The sequence below is a fragment of the Tursiops truncatus genome, chromosome 8 (genome assembly GCF_011762595.2).
Source record: "Tursiops truncatus isolate mTurTru1 chromosome 8, mTurTru1.mat.Y, whole genome shotgun sequence".
In the NCBI taxonomy this organism is placed as follows: Eukaryota; Metazoa; Chordata; class Mammalia; order Artiodactyla; family Delphinidae; genus Tursiops; species Tursiops truncatus.
In genome coordinates, this window is record NC_047041.1 from 95,691,951 (window position 1) to 95,708,210 (window position 16,260).

The window sequence follows — 16,260 nt, forward strand, 5'->3', positions numbered from 1 at the left end:
CACAAATACATAAGAAATATATCTACATGTGGAACAGCTCCTAGAGAACTCCTACTGAAGGCTGGCAGAAGACCTCAGACTTCCCAAAAGCCGTGTGACTGAGAGGGTCTTGGTGCTCTGGCCGGGTGTCAGGCCTGTGCCCCTGAGGTGGGAGAGCCAACTTCAGGACATTGGTCCACCAGAGACCTCCCAGCTCCATGTAATATGAAACGGCGAAAACTCTCCCAGAGATCTCCATCTCAATGCTAAGATCCAGCTCCACTCAATAACCAGCAAGCTACAGCGCTGGACACCCTATGCCAAACAACTAGCAAGACAGGAACACAACCCCACCCATTACCAAAGAGGCTGCCTAAAATCATAATAAGGTCACAGACACCTCAAAACACACCACCGGACGCAGTCCTGCCCACTAGAAAGAAAAGACCCAGCCTCATCCATCAGAACACAGGCACCAGTCCCCTCTACCAGGAAGCCTACACAACCCACTGAACCAACCTTAGCCACTGGGGACAGACACCAAAAACAACGGGAACTACGAACCTGCAGCCTGCGAAAAGGAGACCCCAAACACAGTAAGTTAAGCAAAATGAGAAGGCAGAAAAACACACAGCAGATGAAGAAGCAAGGTAAAAACCCACCAGACCAAACAAATGAAGAGGAAATAGGCAGTCTACCTGAAAAAGAATTCAGAGTAATGATAGTAAAGATGATCCAAAATCTTGGAAATACCATGGAGAAAATACAAGAAACGTTTAACAAGGACCTAGAAGAACTAAAGAGCAAACACACAAGGATGAACAACACAATAAATGAAATTAAAATTCTCTAGAAGGAATCAATAGCAAAATAACTGAGGCAGAAGAACGGATAAGTGACCTGGAAGATAAAATAGTGGAAATAACTACCGTAGAGCAGAATAAAGAAAAAAGAATGAAAAGAATTGAGGACACTCTTAGAGACCTCTGGGACAACATTAAATGCACCAACATTTGAATGATAGGGGTCCCAGAAGAAGAAGAGAAAAAGAAAGGAACTGAGAAAATATTTGAAGAGTTATAGTTGAGAACTTCCCTAATATGGGAAAGGAAATAGTCAATCAAGTCCAGGAAGCATAGAGAGTCCCATACAGGATAAATCCAAGGAGAAACACGCCAAGACACATTTTTTTTTTTTTTTTTTGCGGTACGAGGGCCTCTCACTGCTGTGGCCTCTCTCGCTGCAGAGCACAGGCTCCGGACGCGCAGGCCCAGCGGCCATGGCTCACGGGCCCAGCCGTTCCACGGCACATGGGATCCTCCCAGACCGGGGCACGAACCCGCGTCCCCTGCATCGGCAGGCGGACTCTCAACCACTGCGCCACCAGGGAAGCCCCAAGACACATATTAATCAAACTATCAAAAATTAAATACAAAGAAAAAATATTAAAAGCAGCAAGGGAAAAACAACAAATAACATACAAGGGAATCCCCATAAGGTTAACAGCTGATCTTTCAGCAGAAACTCTGCAAGCCAGAAGGGAGTGGCAGGACATATTTAAAGTGATGAAAGGGAAAAACCAACAACCAAGATTACTCTACCCAGCAAGGATCTCATTCATATTTGACAGAGAAATTAAAACCGTTACAGTCAAGCAAAAGCTAAGAGAATTTAGCACCACCAAACCAGCTTTACAACAAATGCTAAAGGAACTTCTCTAGGCAGGAAACACAAGACAAGGAAAAGACCTACAATACCAAACCCAAAACAATTAAGAAAATAGTAATAGGAACATACATATTGATAATTACCTTAAATGTAAATGGATTAAATGCTCCCACCAAAAACACAGACTGGCTGAATGGATACAAAAACAAGACCCGTATATATGCTGTCTACAAGAGACCCACTTCAGACCTAGGGACACATACAGACTGAAAGCGAGGGGATGGAAAAAGATATTCCATGCAAAAGGAAATCAAAAGAAAGCTGGAGTAAGTAGCAATTCTCATATCAGACAAAATAGACTTTAAAATAAAGACTATTCCAAGAGACAAAGAAAGACACTACATAACGATCAAAGGATCAATCCAAGAATAAGATACAACAATTGTAAATATTTATGCACCCAACATAGGAGCACCTCAATACATAAAGCAAATGCTAACAGCATAAAAGGGGAAATCGACAGTAACACAATAATAGTAGGGCACTTTAACACCCCACTTTCACCAATGGACAGATCATCCAAAATGAAAATAAATAAGGAAACACAAGCTTTAAATGATACATTAAACAAGATGGACTTAACTGACATTTATAGGACATTCCATCCAAAAATAACAGAATACACTTTCTTCTCAAGTGGTCACGGAACACTCTCCAAGCTACATCACATCTTGGGTCACAAATCAAGCCTACGTAAATTTAAGAAAACTGAAATCGTGGGCTTCCCTTGTGGCACAGTGGTTGAGAGTCCACCTGCTGATGCAGGGGACACGGGCTCGTGCCCCGCTCTGGGAAGATCCCACGTGCCGCGGAGCGGCTGGGCCCGTGAGCCATGGCCGCTGAGCCTGTGCGTCCGGAGCATGTGCTCCGTGATGGGAGAGGCCACAACTGTGAGAGGCCCGCGTACTGCAAAAAAAAAACAACAAAAAAACTGAAATTGTATCAAGTATCTTTTCCAACCACAATGCTATGAGACTCGATATCAATTACAGGAAAAAAATCTGTAAAACATATAAACACGTGGAGGCTAAACAATACACTACTTAATAACCAAGAGATCACTGAAGAAATCAAAGAGGAAATAAAAAAATACCTAGAAACAAATGACAATGAAAACACGACCACCCAATATCTATGGGATGCAGCAAAAGCAGTTCTAAGAGGGAAGTTTATAGCAATACAATCCTACCTCAAGAAACAAGAAACATCTCAAATAAACAACCTAACCTTACACCTAAAGAAATTAGAGAAAGAAGAACAAAAAACCCCCAAAGTTAGCAGAAGGAAAGAAATCATAAAGTTCAGATCAGAAATAAATGAAAAAGAAATGAAGGAAACGATAGCAAAGATCAATAAAACTAAAAGCTGGTTCTTTGAGAACATAAACAAAATTGATAAACCATTAGCCAGACTCATCAAGAAAAAACGGGTGAAGGGTCAAATCAATAGAATTAGAAATGAAAAAGGAGAAGTAACAACTGACACAACAGAAATACAAAGGCTCATGAGAGATTACTACAAGCAACTAAATGCCAATAAAATGGACAACCTGGAAGAAATGGACAAATTCTTAGAAAAGCACAACCTTCTGAGACTGAACCAGGAAGAAATAGAAAATATAAACAGACCAATCCCAAGCACTGAAATTGAGACTGTGATTAAAAATCTTCCAACAAACAAAAGCCCAGGACCAGATGGCTTCACAGGCAAATTCTATCAAACATTTAGAGAAGAGTTAACACCTATCCTTCCTAAACTCTTCCAAAATATAGCAGAGGGAGGAACACTCCCAAACTCATTCTACAAGGCCACCATCACCCTGATAGCAAAACCAGACAAAGACGTCATGAAGAAAGAAAACTACAGGCCAATATCACTGATGAACGTAGATGCAAAAATCCTCAATGAAGTACTAGCAAACAGAATCCAACAGCACATTAAAAGGATCATATATGATAATCAAGTGGGGTATATCCCAGGAATGCAAGGATTCTTCAATATACGCAAATCAATCAATGTGATAAACCATATTAACAAATTGAAGAAGAAAAACCATATGATCATCTCAATAGATGCAGAAGAAGCTTTTGACAAAATTCAACACACATTTATGATAAAAATCCTCCAGAAAGTAGGCATAAAGGGAACTTATCTCAACATAATAAAGGCCATATATGACATACCCACAGCCAATATCATTCTCAATGGTGAAAAACTGAAACCATTTCCTTTAAGATCAGGAACAAGACAAGGTTGTCCACTCTCACTACTATTATTCAACACAGTTTTGGAAGTTTTAGCCACAGCAATCACAGAAGAAAAAGAAATAAAAGGAATCCAAATTGGAAAAGAAGTAAAGTTGACACTGTTTGCAGATGATATGATATTATACATACAGAATCCTAAAGATGCTACCAGAAAACTACTAGAGCTAATCAATGAATTTGGTAAAGTACTAGGACACAAAATTAATGCACAGAAATCTCTTGCATTCCTGTACACTAATGATGAAAAATCTGAAAGAGAAATTCAGGAAACACTCCCATTTACCACTGCAACGAGAAGAATAAAATACCTAGGAAGAATCCTACCTAAGGAGACAAAAGATCTGTATGAGGAAAATCATAAGGCACTGATGAAAGAACTTAAAGATGATACAAACAGATGGAAAGATATACCATGTTCTTGGAATGGAAGAATCCAAGATTGTGAAAATGACTCTACTACCCAAAACAATCCACAGATTCAATGCACTCCCTATCAAACTACCAATGGCATTTTTCACAGAACTAGAACAAAAAATTTCACAATCTGTATGGAAACACAAAAGACCCCGAAGAGCCAAAGCAATCTCGAGAATGAAAAACGGAGCTGGAGGAATCAGGCTCCCTGGCTTCAGACTATACTACAAAGCTACAGTAATCAAGACAGTATGGTACTGGCACAAAAACAGAAAGATAGATCAATGGAACAGGATAGAAAGCCCAGAGATAAACCCACGCACATATGGTCACCTTATCTTTGATAAAGGAGGCAGGAATGTACAGTGGAGAAAGGACAGCCTCTTCAGTAAGTGGTGCTGGGAAAATTGGACAGGTACATGTAAAAGTATGAGATTAGATCACTCCCTAACACCATACACAAAAATAAGCTCAAAATGGATTGAAGACCTAAATGTAGGGCCAGAAACTATCAAACTCTTAGAGGAAAACACAGGCAGAACACTCTATGACATAAATCACAGCAAGATCCTTTTTACCCACCTCCCAGAGAAATGGAAATAAAAACAAAAACAAACAAATGGGACCTAATGAAACTTCAAAGCTTTTGCACAGCAAAGGAAACCATAAACAAGACCAAAAGACAACCCTCAGAATGGGAGAAAATATTTGCAAATGAAGCAACTGACAAAGGATTAATTTCCAAAATTTACAAGCAGCTCATGCAGCTCAATAACAAAAAAACAAACAACCCCATCCAAAAATGGGCAGAAGACCTAAATAGACATTTCTCCAAAGAAGATATACAGACTGCCAACAAACACATGAAAGAATGCTCAACATCATTAATGATTAGAGAAATGCAAATCAAAACTACAGTGAGATATCATCTCACACCAGTCAGAATGGCCATCATCAGAAAATCTAGAAACAATAAATGCTGGAGAGGGTGTGGAGAAAAGGGAACACTCTTGCACTGCTGGTGCAAGCCACTATGGAGGAAGGAAGTATGGAGGAAGGGACAGTATAGTTTCCTTAAAAAACTACAAATAGGGCTTCCCTGGTGGCGCAGTTGTTGAGAGTCCACCTGCCGATGCAGGGGATACGGGTTCGTGCCCTGGTCCAGGAAGATCCCACATGCCGCGGAGCAGCTGGGCCCGTGAGCCATGGCCGCTGGGCCTGCGCGTCCGGAGCCTGTGCTCCGCAACGGGAGAGGCCACAACAGTGAGAGGCCCGCATAGTGCAAAAAAAAAAAAAAAAAAAAAAAAAAAAACTACAAATAGAACTACCATATGACCCAGCAATCCCACTACTGGGCATATACCCTGATAAAACCATAATTCAAAAAGAGTCATGTACCAAAATGTTCATTGCAGCTCTATTTACAATAGCCCGGAGATGGAAACAACCTAAGTGCCCATCGTCGGATGAATGGATGTGGCACATATATACAATGGAATATTACTCAGCCATAAAAAGAAACGAAATTGAGCTATTTGTAATGAGGTGGATAGACCTAGAGTCTGTCATACAGAGTGAAGTAAGTCAGAAAGAGAAAGACAAATACCGTATGCTAACACATATATACGGAATTTAAGAAAAAAAAAAGGTCATGAAGAACCTAGGGGTAAGACAGGAATAAAGACACAGACCTACTAGAGAACGGACTTGAGGATATGGGGAGGGGGAAGGGTGAGTTGTGACAAAGAGAGAGGCAAGGACATATATACATTACCAAACGTAAGGTAGATAGCTAGTGGGAAGCAGCCGCATAGCACAGGGAGATCAGCTCGGTGCTTTGTGACCGCCTGGAGGGGTGGGATAGGGAGGGTGGGAGGGAGGGAGATGCAAGAGGGAAGAGATATGGGAACATATGTATATGTATAACTGATTCACTTTGTTATAAAGTAGAAACTAACGCACCATTGTAAAGCAATTATACCCCAATAAAGATGTTAAAAAAAAAAAAGACAGTATGGTACTGGCACAAAAACAGAAATAGTGATCAATGGAACAGGATAGAAAGCCCAGAGCTAAAGCCACGCACATATGGTCACCTTATCTTTGACAAAGGAGGCGAGAGCATACAATGGAGAAAAGACAGCCTCTTCAATAAGCGGTGCTGGGAAAACTGGACAGCTACATGTAAAAGAATGAAATTAGAACACTTCCTAACATCATATCAAAAATAAACTCAAAATGGATTAAAGACCTAAATGTAAGGCCAGACACTATAAAGCTCTTGCAGGAAAACATAGGCAGAACAGTCTGTGACATAAATCAGAGCAAGATCCTTTTTGACCCACCTCCTACAGAAATGGAAATAAAAACAAAAATAAACAAATGGGACCTAATGAAACTTAAAAGCTTTTGCACAGAAAGGAAACCATAAGATGAAAAGACAACCCTCAGAATGTGAGAAAATATTTGCAAATGAAGCAACTGACAAAGGATTAATCTCCAAAATTTATAAGCAGCTTATGCAGCTCAGTATCAAGAACACAAATAACCCTATCCAGAAATGGGCAGAAGACCTAAACAGACATTTTTCCAAAGAAGATATACAGATTGCCAACAAACACATGAAAGGATGCTCAACATCACTAATCATTAAAGAAATGCAAATCAAAACTACAGTGAGGTATCACCTCACACCAGTCAGAATGGCCATCATCAAAAAGTCTACAAACAATATAGAGAGGGTGTGGAGAACAGGGAACCCTCCTACATTGTTGCTGGGAATGTCAGTTGGTGCAGCCACTATGGAGAACAGTATGGAGGCTCCTTATAAATTAACAATAGAACTACCATATGACCCAGCAATCTCACTCCTGGGCATATATCTGGAGAAAACCTTAATTTGAAATGATACATGCACCCCAATGTTCACTGCAGCACTATTTACAATAGCCAGGACATGGAAGCAACCTAAAGTCCATCAACAGAGGAATGGATAAAGAAGATGTGGATATATATATACAATGGAATATTACTCAGCCATAAAAAAGAATATTACTCAGCCATAAAAATAATGCCATTTGCAGCAACATGGATGGACCACCATATTGAATGAAGTCAGACACAGAAAGACAAATATCATATGATACCGCTTATATGTGGAATAAAAAAAAAGGGGTACAAATGAACTTATTTACAAAACAGAAGTAGAGTCACGGATGTAGAAAACAAACTTATGGTTACCAGAGGATAAGTGGGGGAAGGGACAAATTGGGAGATTTGGACTGACATATACACACATAATACACACATATTATACATAAAATAGGTAACTAATAAGGACCTGCTGTATAGCACGGGGAACTCTACTCAATACTCTGTAATGGCCTATATGGGAAAAGAATCTAAAAATAAAAGAGTGGATATATGTATATGTATAACTGATTCACTTTGCTGTACACCTGAAACTAACACAACATTGTAAATCAACCATATTCCAATAAAAATTTTTTAAAAATTTGGTTGATAGAGTTAGTTGGAAACTCTTCTGTCGCTATGAGGGTAAATCTTAAAAGTTCTCATCACAAGAAAAAAACGTAACCATGTGAGTTGATGGATGTTAACCAGACTTACTGTGAAAGTCATTTTGCAATATATATTGTACACCTTAAACTAATACGATGTTTTATGTCAATTATATCTCAATAAAACCGTGGGGAAAAAACCAGTAAAAACTACATTCTGGTATTATATACATGGTGTTCATCAATTTTACCAAAGCTGGTAAAAATACAACTTTTATAAAACTCAACCAAACATACTGAAATGGGAATAATCTAGAAAACAGATTTAAGTATTGATATATTTTGGCCTCTAGAAAGGTATCCTCCCATTCCAATAAACTCAGAAGCATTCTAGTTTATACATTAGTGTAACTTTTGACTTTGGTGAGTGTATACCAGTTTCCCAGAGCTTAAACATGTTAAGGGTGAGCTAACAGATGGTGAATCTGTCCCGTCTTGTACTGTGGTATGTAGAACTTAAAACTGTAATATAGTCTGTCAGAACGGCAAGACCATGACACGTAAGTCACATTACCAATATGATGAATGTTCTCCTTGATGACTTCACATTCTATTGGCCATCTTGGAGCCTGCAGTGGCCCACTGCTGGAGAAAAAAGCAAAGAGATCTCGGGGTTCTCGAAGACGTGAGTTTACTTCACCAAGGTCATCATGAAGAAGCTGTCTGCTCTTAAGAAGTGGTGAACTCAGCATAAGGGAATCTGCCAAAGGGAAAGGGAATGAGTGAACAGTTTCCTCTTCTTCCTTGGGAACTTTACTGCTCAACTGTAACAAATATGTAAGTTTAAGCACTGTATTAATATATTAGCACAGATACGCAATCCTATGACATGTTTCTCCTTCAAAGAGATTTAGTACGGGATGACAGCATCAAAACTATAAAACGTTAAGTTAAAGTTCTGCCTTAGTCTGTTAAACATTTAAATGTAAAGCTTTAGAGTAAGTTAGAAGAAACTTTTTTCTTTTTTTTAAATCAATGTTAATGGGTCAAAGACATTTCAACAGTGGGTTACAAATAAAAGTTACTTAACGTGTGTTATTATTTTTGTCTAGAGAGAGGCAAAAAAGAAAACTTTCAATTCAACCACTAGCGTTTTAGAAAAAAAGGACATAAAACTTTATTAACTACAGTGAAACAATCTACAAATTACATTTCAAGTTCATAATATAACCATTCAAAGGACAGAGAGTCTTACAAAACAGGGAGGTGGATAGGGGCAGAGGAGTGAGCAGGGGCAGAAGAGAGAGAAGAGTTCTTGGGAAATAAAGAATGGAAAAAAAGGGAGGAAAACAAGCGCGTTCAAGGACAAAGGGGGAAAAAAAGGAAATGAGAGGAAGAATGAAAAGAAAGGGAAAGAGGAAAGAAAGGCTGAAGGCCCCTAGGGTGGTAACTCCCAGCTCTGGTGGGGAGAGCAGGAGGGAGAGACATTTCCTTACAGGAGTTTCCGTTTTCTGGTCTGGAAGGACATGAAACACCTCTGCTCACAGCTTCTATCTGTCTGTGCACAGTTGAAGATAGACTGGTAGGCCCTAGAAAGGGGAAGGAAGAGGTATGGTTGGTCCGATGGATCTTGCTTTTTCCTGCCCGTGTCCCCTATACCTTTCCATCCCCCGCCCCCACTTTGGGCCCCTGCATTTCTGTGTCTAAAATATTTCCCCCACTGTTTAATGCAGGGGGAAAAGGCAACAAACATTTGAAAAGATGGCAAAGCTGCTCAATCTCACTCATAAAGAAATGTAAATCAAAATGACAAGGAGATAACAGTTTTTTACCTAACAGACAGGAAAAACATTTATGTGTTTTCACACTCACCCTGGCAAAGGTGTAAGTAAACAAGTACTCTCATAACTTGCTGACAAAAAGGCAAATTGGTGCAAACTTTCTGGAAAGCAATTTGGCAATGTCTAGTAAGATCTAAAACACCCAAACCCTTGATTCGGCAATCCCATTGCTAGAAATTACTTTATAGATTTTCTTAACAAAAGCTCGTCAAGATACATATACGAAGATGCTCACTGCAGTAACGTTCAAATAATAAAAATGTGCAAACAACCAAAGCATCCAACAAAAGGGAGGTTAAAATAATTATGACATGTTAATGAGATGGAATACTGTAGGTGCTCTAAAAAGAATGAGGTAGATGCTTCTTGTGCTCATATGAAAAGGCTCTATTTTTAAACAAAAAAAATCAAAGATTATGTATAGGATCCCTATGAGCAATTAAGAAGAAAAGATATATAGGCACTTGAGGATATATCTTCTTTTTCCTGAAAAGAATGATTACAATAGTGGCTATATTAAGGGTGGGGCAGGGAGAGCTCTTAATTTCCTTTTGTGTTTTTCTCCTACCATTTGAATTTTCTAAGCTTATACATATATTTCCTTTTCTTTCTTTTTTGGTTTCTTTCCTCCGTTCGTTTGTTCCTTCCTTTCCTTCTCTTCTCTTTTTTTTTTTTTTTTTTGAAACAAGCACATTATAACTCACTCCTTTTTTACCTCCTTTGTACTTTTCTGGTTTAAAAAAACAACAATAACAACATAATAAATGCTTTGCTACAAAGATAAAGAAAAATATCTTCCTCACTCCAATAATCAAAACGGGGGGAAAAAAGTGTCAGGTTATCAGTTATACTCTAACTAAAATTCATCTACATTGTTGTGTCACCTCTAGCAGCTGTCTTTGCATTTTACATTTTTTTATTATATTAAGACTGGCAATTGTTTCTTATCGATGTTATTTCAAGTGTCAGCAAATGGGGCAGGAGGAAGCTGAAGGGGGGTGGTCGGCTGGCTCCTGAGCCATTCCATCTTAACAGTCTCCTTTGCTCAACCCTTGCCTTTCTATTCCCTGCCAGGAGCTCTGGGACACAGAATGGAAAAGGCTTCTGGGCACTGGGATGAGCAAAAATATAAGATACATATTTGAAAATGAAAATGGAATTGCTACATCAAAGGTTAAGTACCATTTTACATTTTCCACCTATTGCCAAACTGCCTTTCTAAAAAATCTTATCTATTCACATTCCTAACAGCAGTGTGGGAGTGTTCTCCCACCTCCTGACCGAAAAAAAAATATTTTTTGCCCAAATCTCATAATTTAAAAATGGTACCTTGACATATTGATTTGTATCTTTAATTAGAGGTGAAATTGAGCATCTTTTCATAAAGCTTGTTGACTGTGTTTTCTTTTCTATGAACTCCTTGCTCATGTCCTTTGTCCATTATTCTATTTGGTCATCTTTTACATATTGATTTGTAAGTGTTGTTATGTTAAGGAAATTAACCCTTTGACATATTTGTCACAAAATTTTTTTCCAATTATTTTCCTTTACTAATGGTATTTTTTCTATACAGAAATTTAAATTTTTGCTGTAAAAATTATCAGTGTTATATTTTATGGCTTTTGGGTCTTATGTCATTCATAGATTTTTAACTAGAAAAGGGACACAATCAGATTTGCACATAAAAAAGAACACTGCTGTGTGGAAAATGGATTGGAAGGGGGCATCATGGAACAAGAGAAGCCAAGAGACCAATTATGAGGCTGTTTCAATAGTGAGATGATGGTAGCTGGGGGAGGGTTGGGGTGGGGGAAGGATGTGCAGTAAAGAGAAGTGAACTGATGTTTGGTTGGATATGTACTGAGGGAGAAATTCAACTGCATTCCTACCCTTGGATTCCAGAAGAAACTTGTGGAATCCCTGTAAAAAATTATTTTTGCTTAAGCTGGCTGGAATTGGTTTCCACCACTCTTACGCAAAGAGCCTTAACAAATATATCCACCAAAACTGCATGAAAAAAAATCAATGTGTTACTCTTGACCAAGGCATTCTAACAAATTTTCTAATAATTTGGAGGAAGATCATCCAGAATGCACAGTATTTTTTTTTTTTTTTTTTTTTTTGCGGTACGCGGGCCTCTCACTGTTGTGGCCTCTCCCGTTGTGGAGCACAGGCTCCGGATGCGCAGGCTCAGCGGCCATGGCTCACGGGCCCAGCCGCTCCGCAGCATGTGGGATCTTCCCGGACCGGGGCACGAACCCGTGTCTTCTGCATCGGCAGGCGGACTCTCAACCACTGCGCCACCAGGGAAGCCCCCAGAATGCACAGTATTTTAATTTAAACCTACAAAATCCAAAGCAGATCTAGAGAGAATATGTTTTTGTTTTGTTATTTTTCTTTTCATTTAAAAATTTCTTTCTTTGTTTTTTAAGAGAGAACATTTTTTAAAAATTTTATTTATTTATTTTGGCTGTGTTGGGTCTTTGCTGCTGCACATGGGCTTTCTTTAGTTGTGGCGAGCGGGGGCTACTCTTCATTGCAGTGCACGGGCTTCTCACTGCGGTGGCTTCTCTTGTTGCAGGGCATGGGCTCTAGGCGCGCGGGCTCAGTAGTTGTGGCTCGCGGGCTCTAGAGTGCAGGCTTCAGTAGTTGTGGCACATGGGCTCAGTTGCTCCGCGGCATGTGGGATCTTCCCGGACCAGGCCTTGAACCCGTGTCCCTTGCATTGGCAGGCGGATTCTTAACCACTGCGCCACCAGGGAAGCCTCAAGAGAGAACATTTTTCAGTAATGTCAGAAACGGTGGCCAAGGCTGCTCCCTTGGCTTCTCCCACGTTAGGCCATGTTCTCCTGAACACCAGGAGCTGTTGCTCAAGGACGTGAGGGTTCTGGGGGTCATACAACACTGATTATTACTCACACAGACGCTTCTCCTTTTGCAAGGGGTCTGGTATCAAATCCTCTGTTTCCCCAAAAGAGCCACTCAACAGGTATCGAGGATTATTCTTCCCAACGTGCTGGTGCGTAGCAGTTTGTTAAACTGCCCCTCTCAGCTAAGAACAGGCAGTTTACTGAAACGTGCTGGAAGGCTAGTTCATCACCTCCAACATGTAGGTCAACACCCAAACCACTACTACTAGCAAACCTCCTTCTAGTCACCACCTGCCACCACAGGCGTTTACAATGAATACAACCCATTTTCCAAAGAGCTTTCACATTCCAATTTATGTGAATTAAACATCATTTTCTCCATTTCATGCTGAGGAGAAGACTTGAGAAGCAGTATGGTAGAGTGGAAAATTGGGAGGCAGCTATACAACCAAGTGAAGGCAAGTACTCAGAGTGAAAGTGCAGCACTCAGAGTGGGAGCTGCTTTGTCCTGAGGGCTCTGCTGAATATGGTGAGCTGGAAATTCAGTTTTCAACAAATTACAAATGAAATAGTTAATAAGAAAGTCTAACAAGGTTGATAGAAATAAAATCAATATAAAAACCTACATTTTAGGGGCTTCCCTGGTGGTGCAGTGGTTGAGAGTCCGCCTGCTGATGCAGGGGATGTGGGTTTGTGCCCTGGTCCGGGAGGATCCCACATGCCGCGGAGCGGCTGGGCCCGTGAGCCATGGCCGCTGAGCCTGCGCGTCCGGGGCCTGCGCTCCGCAATGGGAGAGGCCACAACAGTGAGAGGCCCACGTACCACAAACAAACAAACAAACAAAAAAAGCCCTACATTTTATTTCTAAATACCAGGAGCAAAGTTAGAAGATCAAAATTTAAAAAGATATCACTTATAATAGCATACAAATATGCAGTTCTATGAAAAAAATTATAAATCTTATTGGGAGACATTAAGGAGGACCTAAGTAAATTAGAGAATTAGACTATATTAATAGATGGGAGAACCTGGTATTGGAAAATTCTCATTTCTTGTCAAATCTGATCTATAGATTCAATGTAATCCCATATATTTTTTAAGCATCACAAGCCAATTCTAAAATTATATAAAAAGGTAAGAATAGCCAAGACACTTTTGAAGAACGACAATATGGGAGGACATGTCTTTCCAGAGATCAAGACTGTTTTAATGCCATGTGGTGTCATTAAGAAAGGGTGGTATTGGTGCAAGGACAGACAAACAAACCCTTGTATAAATGGACACACAACAGGGGTAACACAGCATATCAGTAGGGAAAGGAAGTTCTTTCACTAATGGTGGTGCTGGAAAAATTCATCAGTTTATCCAAGCACAACTCTCTCAGTTGATCAAACAATTTACTTCATGAACCCAGGAAAGGTGATGCTAGATAACAATGAGATATTACCTTTAAAGTAGCCATAGTACTGGAGGTGATGGTACATAAAGTCTTCATAGGCCTCAGGAAGAGTCTGTGAAACGACAGGCCATCTCAATCAAGAAAGTGCTTTCATAATTGTAGAGAATTATTATAACAGCCTGTTATAAGAATAATACTGACTCTTAACGAAAATACACAAGCATTGTTGCAGAGGACACTATACCTGAGAACTTCTGTAAACAAACGATGTGAAAGACATTTGTGCAAATTATTCTATCTTTGGGATCAAGATCTCCAGCCAGAAAAAGATGCCACCAGAATATACCTTCGGATCTAGTATTGGATTTCTGTGGAGTGCCTGGAGAGGAGTGTGTACCGACCTGCTGCTTTAGCTCTGTTTCCAAAGCTGGGAACATGTTACTTCTGCATGGTATGCTGAAGACCTGTCAGTGACACCGGCATCCAGCAACAATCCCTGACCAATTTCCAAAAGGGCAGTTGATTACATAGGAGAAGCTAAAAAACCAGATTAGAACAACTGAAAAACTGTAGAAATTCACCCACGTCCCCTCCCTCCGCTTCGCAGCTCCCACGCTACTTTAGGAAACCCTGCGGTACCGCTCCGTCTTCCCTGCCAACCCAACCTCTCCTCAGATAAACAGGGACCCGCCACGAGGCCCGATGCGCACCTGAAGAATCTGGGAGAGCGCCTTGTCTTCCAGCCTCCTCCTCCGGTGGCGCCAGGACCCCTGCTGGCCCCATGCTTCTTTCCCCACCAGTGAGGGAGATGCCCCCCCACCAGGTCGCCTCAGGAAAGTGAAAGAAAAGGGGATGAGGGGTCCGGCGCAGTCGTCTCGGGGTGGGTGGAAAAGAAAGGTCAAGAGCCCGGAGAGTGGGCTCTGAAAACGGAATTCAGGGATTCAGGGCTTCCTGGGCAGGGAGAAAGTGGCGAAGGGCAGTTTCCCGGAGAGTCGCGGGACGGGGCGTAGAGATCTCTTACGACTGCAGAGGGAAGGTTGCTACCGCCTCTGCACCCCGGCCCGTCCGGGGCAGCAGGGGTGCGTACGGAGCCTGTGGCGACAGAGGAGCGTGAGCGAGGCGAGGGACACGGTCCGCAGGTAGAGAACCAGTCGCGCACCGACCACAAGACACTCCCGTCACGCTCACGCGACACTGCTTTCCTCTAGGGCCCCAGTTGCCTAGCAACCACGAGGCGGAAGCGGGAGGGCGAGGCGGCTGGGCGCTTCCGGAGAGCGAGGCTCCGCCTCCGAGGAAGGGGTGGGGAACAGGAGAAAAGTCGAAGACTGGCGTTCAGGTACCGAGGATTCACATTCCTCCTTTCCTACAGTATTGCAGCCTGGCTTCTGGGGATTAGAAATTGCATTGATGGGGACTTCCCTGGTGGTCCAGTGTTTGAGACTCCGTGCTTACACTGCAGGGGATACGGATTCGATTGCTGGTTGGGGAACTAAGATCCCGCATGCCCCGTGGCCGGGCCCCAAACAAAAAAGCAGCTGTTCCTCAGCTTTAGGAAACTGTTGAGTATTGCTCAAACGGAGCCGCTTCCCCTCTTTCACCTTCTCTCCATCCCATAGCTAGAACTGATAAATTACCTCCTACATTGAAAACATACAAGTTAGTAAATTAAAACCACACATTTTGACTATCAAATTGTCAGATTCTAAAAAACGCTCCTTTCTGGCAGGAGAGGGACAAAGGCACTTCGTCCCTGTACCAATTCCCAGAAGTCTGGAAAACTGGCACTTAAAGCAAAAGCTTTAATGGCTAGTTGACAGCCTCTATTTCCAGAAATATGCTCTACGCAAATTACAAGAAAAACAATTTTATTTTTTAAAATTTTACGGTACATTTTTAAGAATTTGATTTTTTAAAATTTATTTTTCTCTTTCCTGCATTGGGTCTTCGCTGCAGCGTGCGGTCTTTTTCTAGCTGCAGCGAGCGGGGGCCACTCCCCGTTGCAGTTGCGTGGGCTTCCCATTGCAGTGGCCTCCACCCTGGGAGCATGGGCTCCAGGCACGAGGGCTCAGTAGTTGTGGCTCGCAGGCTCTAAGAGCACAGGCTCAGCAGCTGTGGTGCACGGGCTTAGCTGCTCCGCAGCATGTGGGATCCTCCCAGACCAGGGATCAAACCCGTGTCCCCTGCATTGGGCAGGTGGATTCTTAACCAATGCACCACCAGGGAAGCCCAGAAAAACAATTT

At 41.4% G+C, this 16,260-nt stretch overlaps 1 protein-coding gene across 4 annotated transcripts in view; it reads right to left on the minus strand.

The window, feature by feature from the left end:
* Positions 1–15,254, minus strand: part of AGBL2 (AGBL carboxypeptidase 2) — a 57,362-nt gene extending 42,108 nt beyond the window's left edge. The window contains exons 1-5 of one of the 4 annotated variants that reach the window (XM_019948431.3): positions 14,730–15,254; positions 14,421–14,556; positions 14,068–14,131; positions 9,406–9,498; positions 8,484–8,669 (exon numbers count right to left, since the gene is read on the minus strand). In XM_019948431.3, coding sequence (XP_019803990.1) covers positions 8,484–8,669; positions 9,406–9,498; positions 14,068–14,131; positions 14,421–14,456 — 379 coding nt within the window. In that variant the 5' untranslated portion in view covers positions 14,457–14,556; positions 14,730–15,254. The remainder of the gene's footprint in view (positions 1–8,483; positions 8,670–9,405; positions 9,499–14,067; positions 14,132–14,420; positions 14,557–14,729) is intronic. The other 3 variants (XM_019948427.3, XM_019948426.3, XM_019948430.3) reach the window with 3 other exon arrangements.
* Between the last annotated feature and the right edge of the window lie 1,006 nt (positions 15,255–16,260).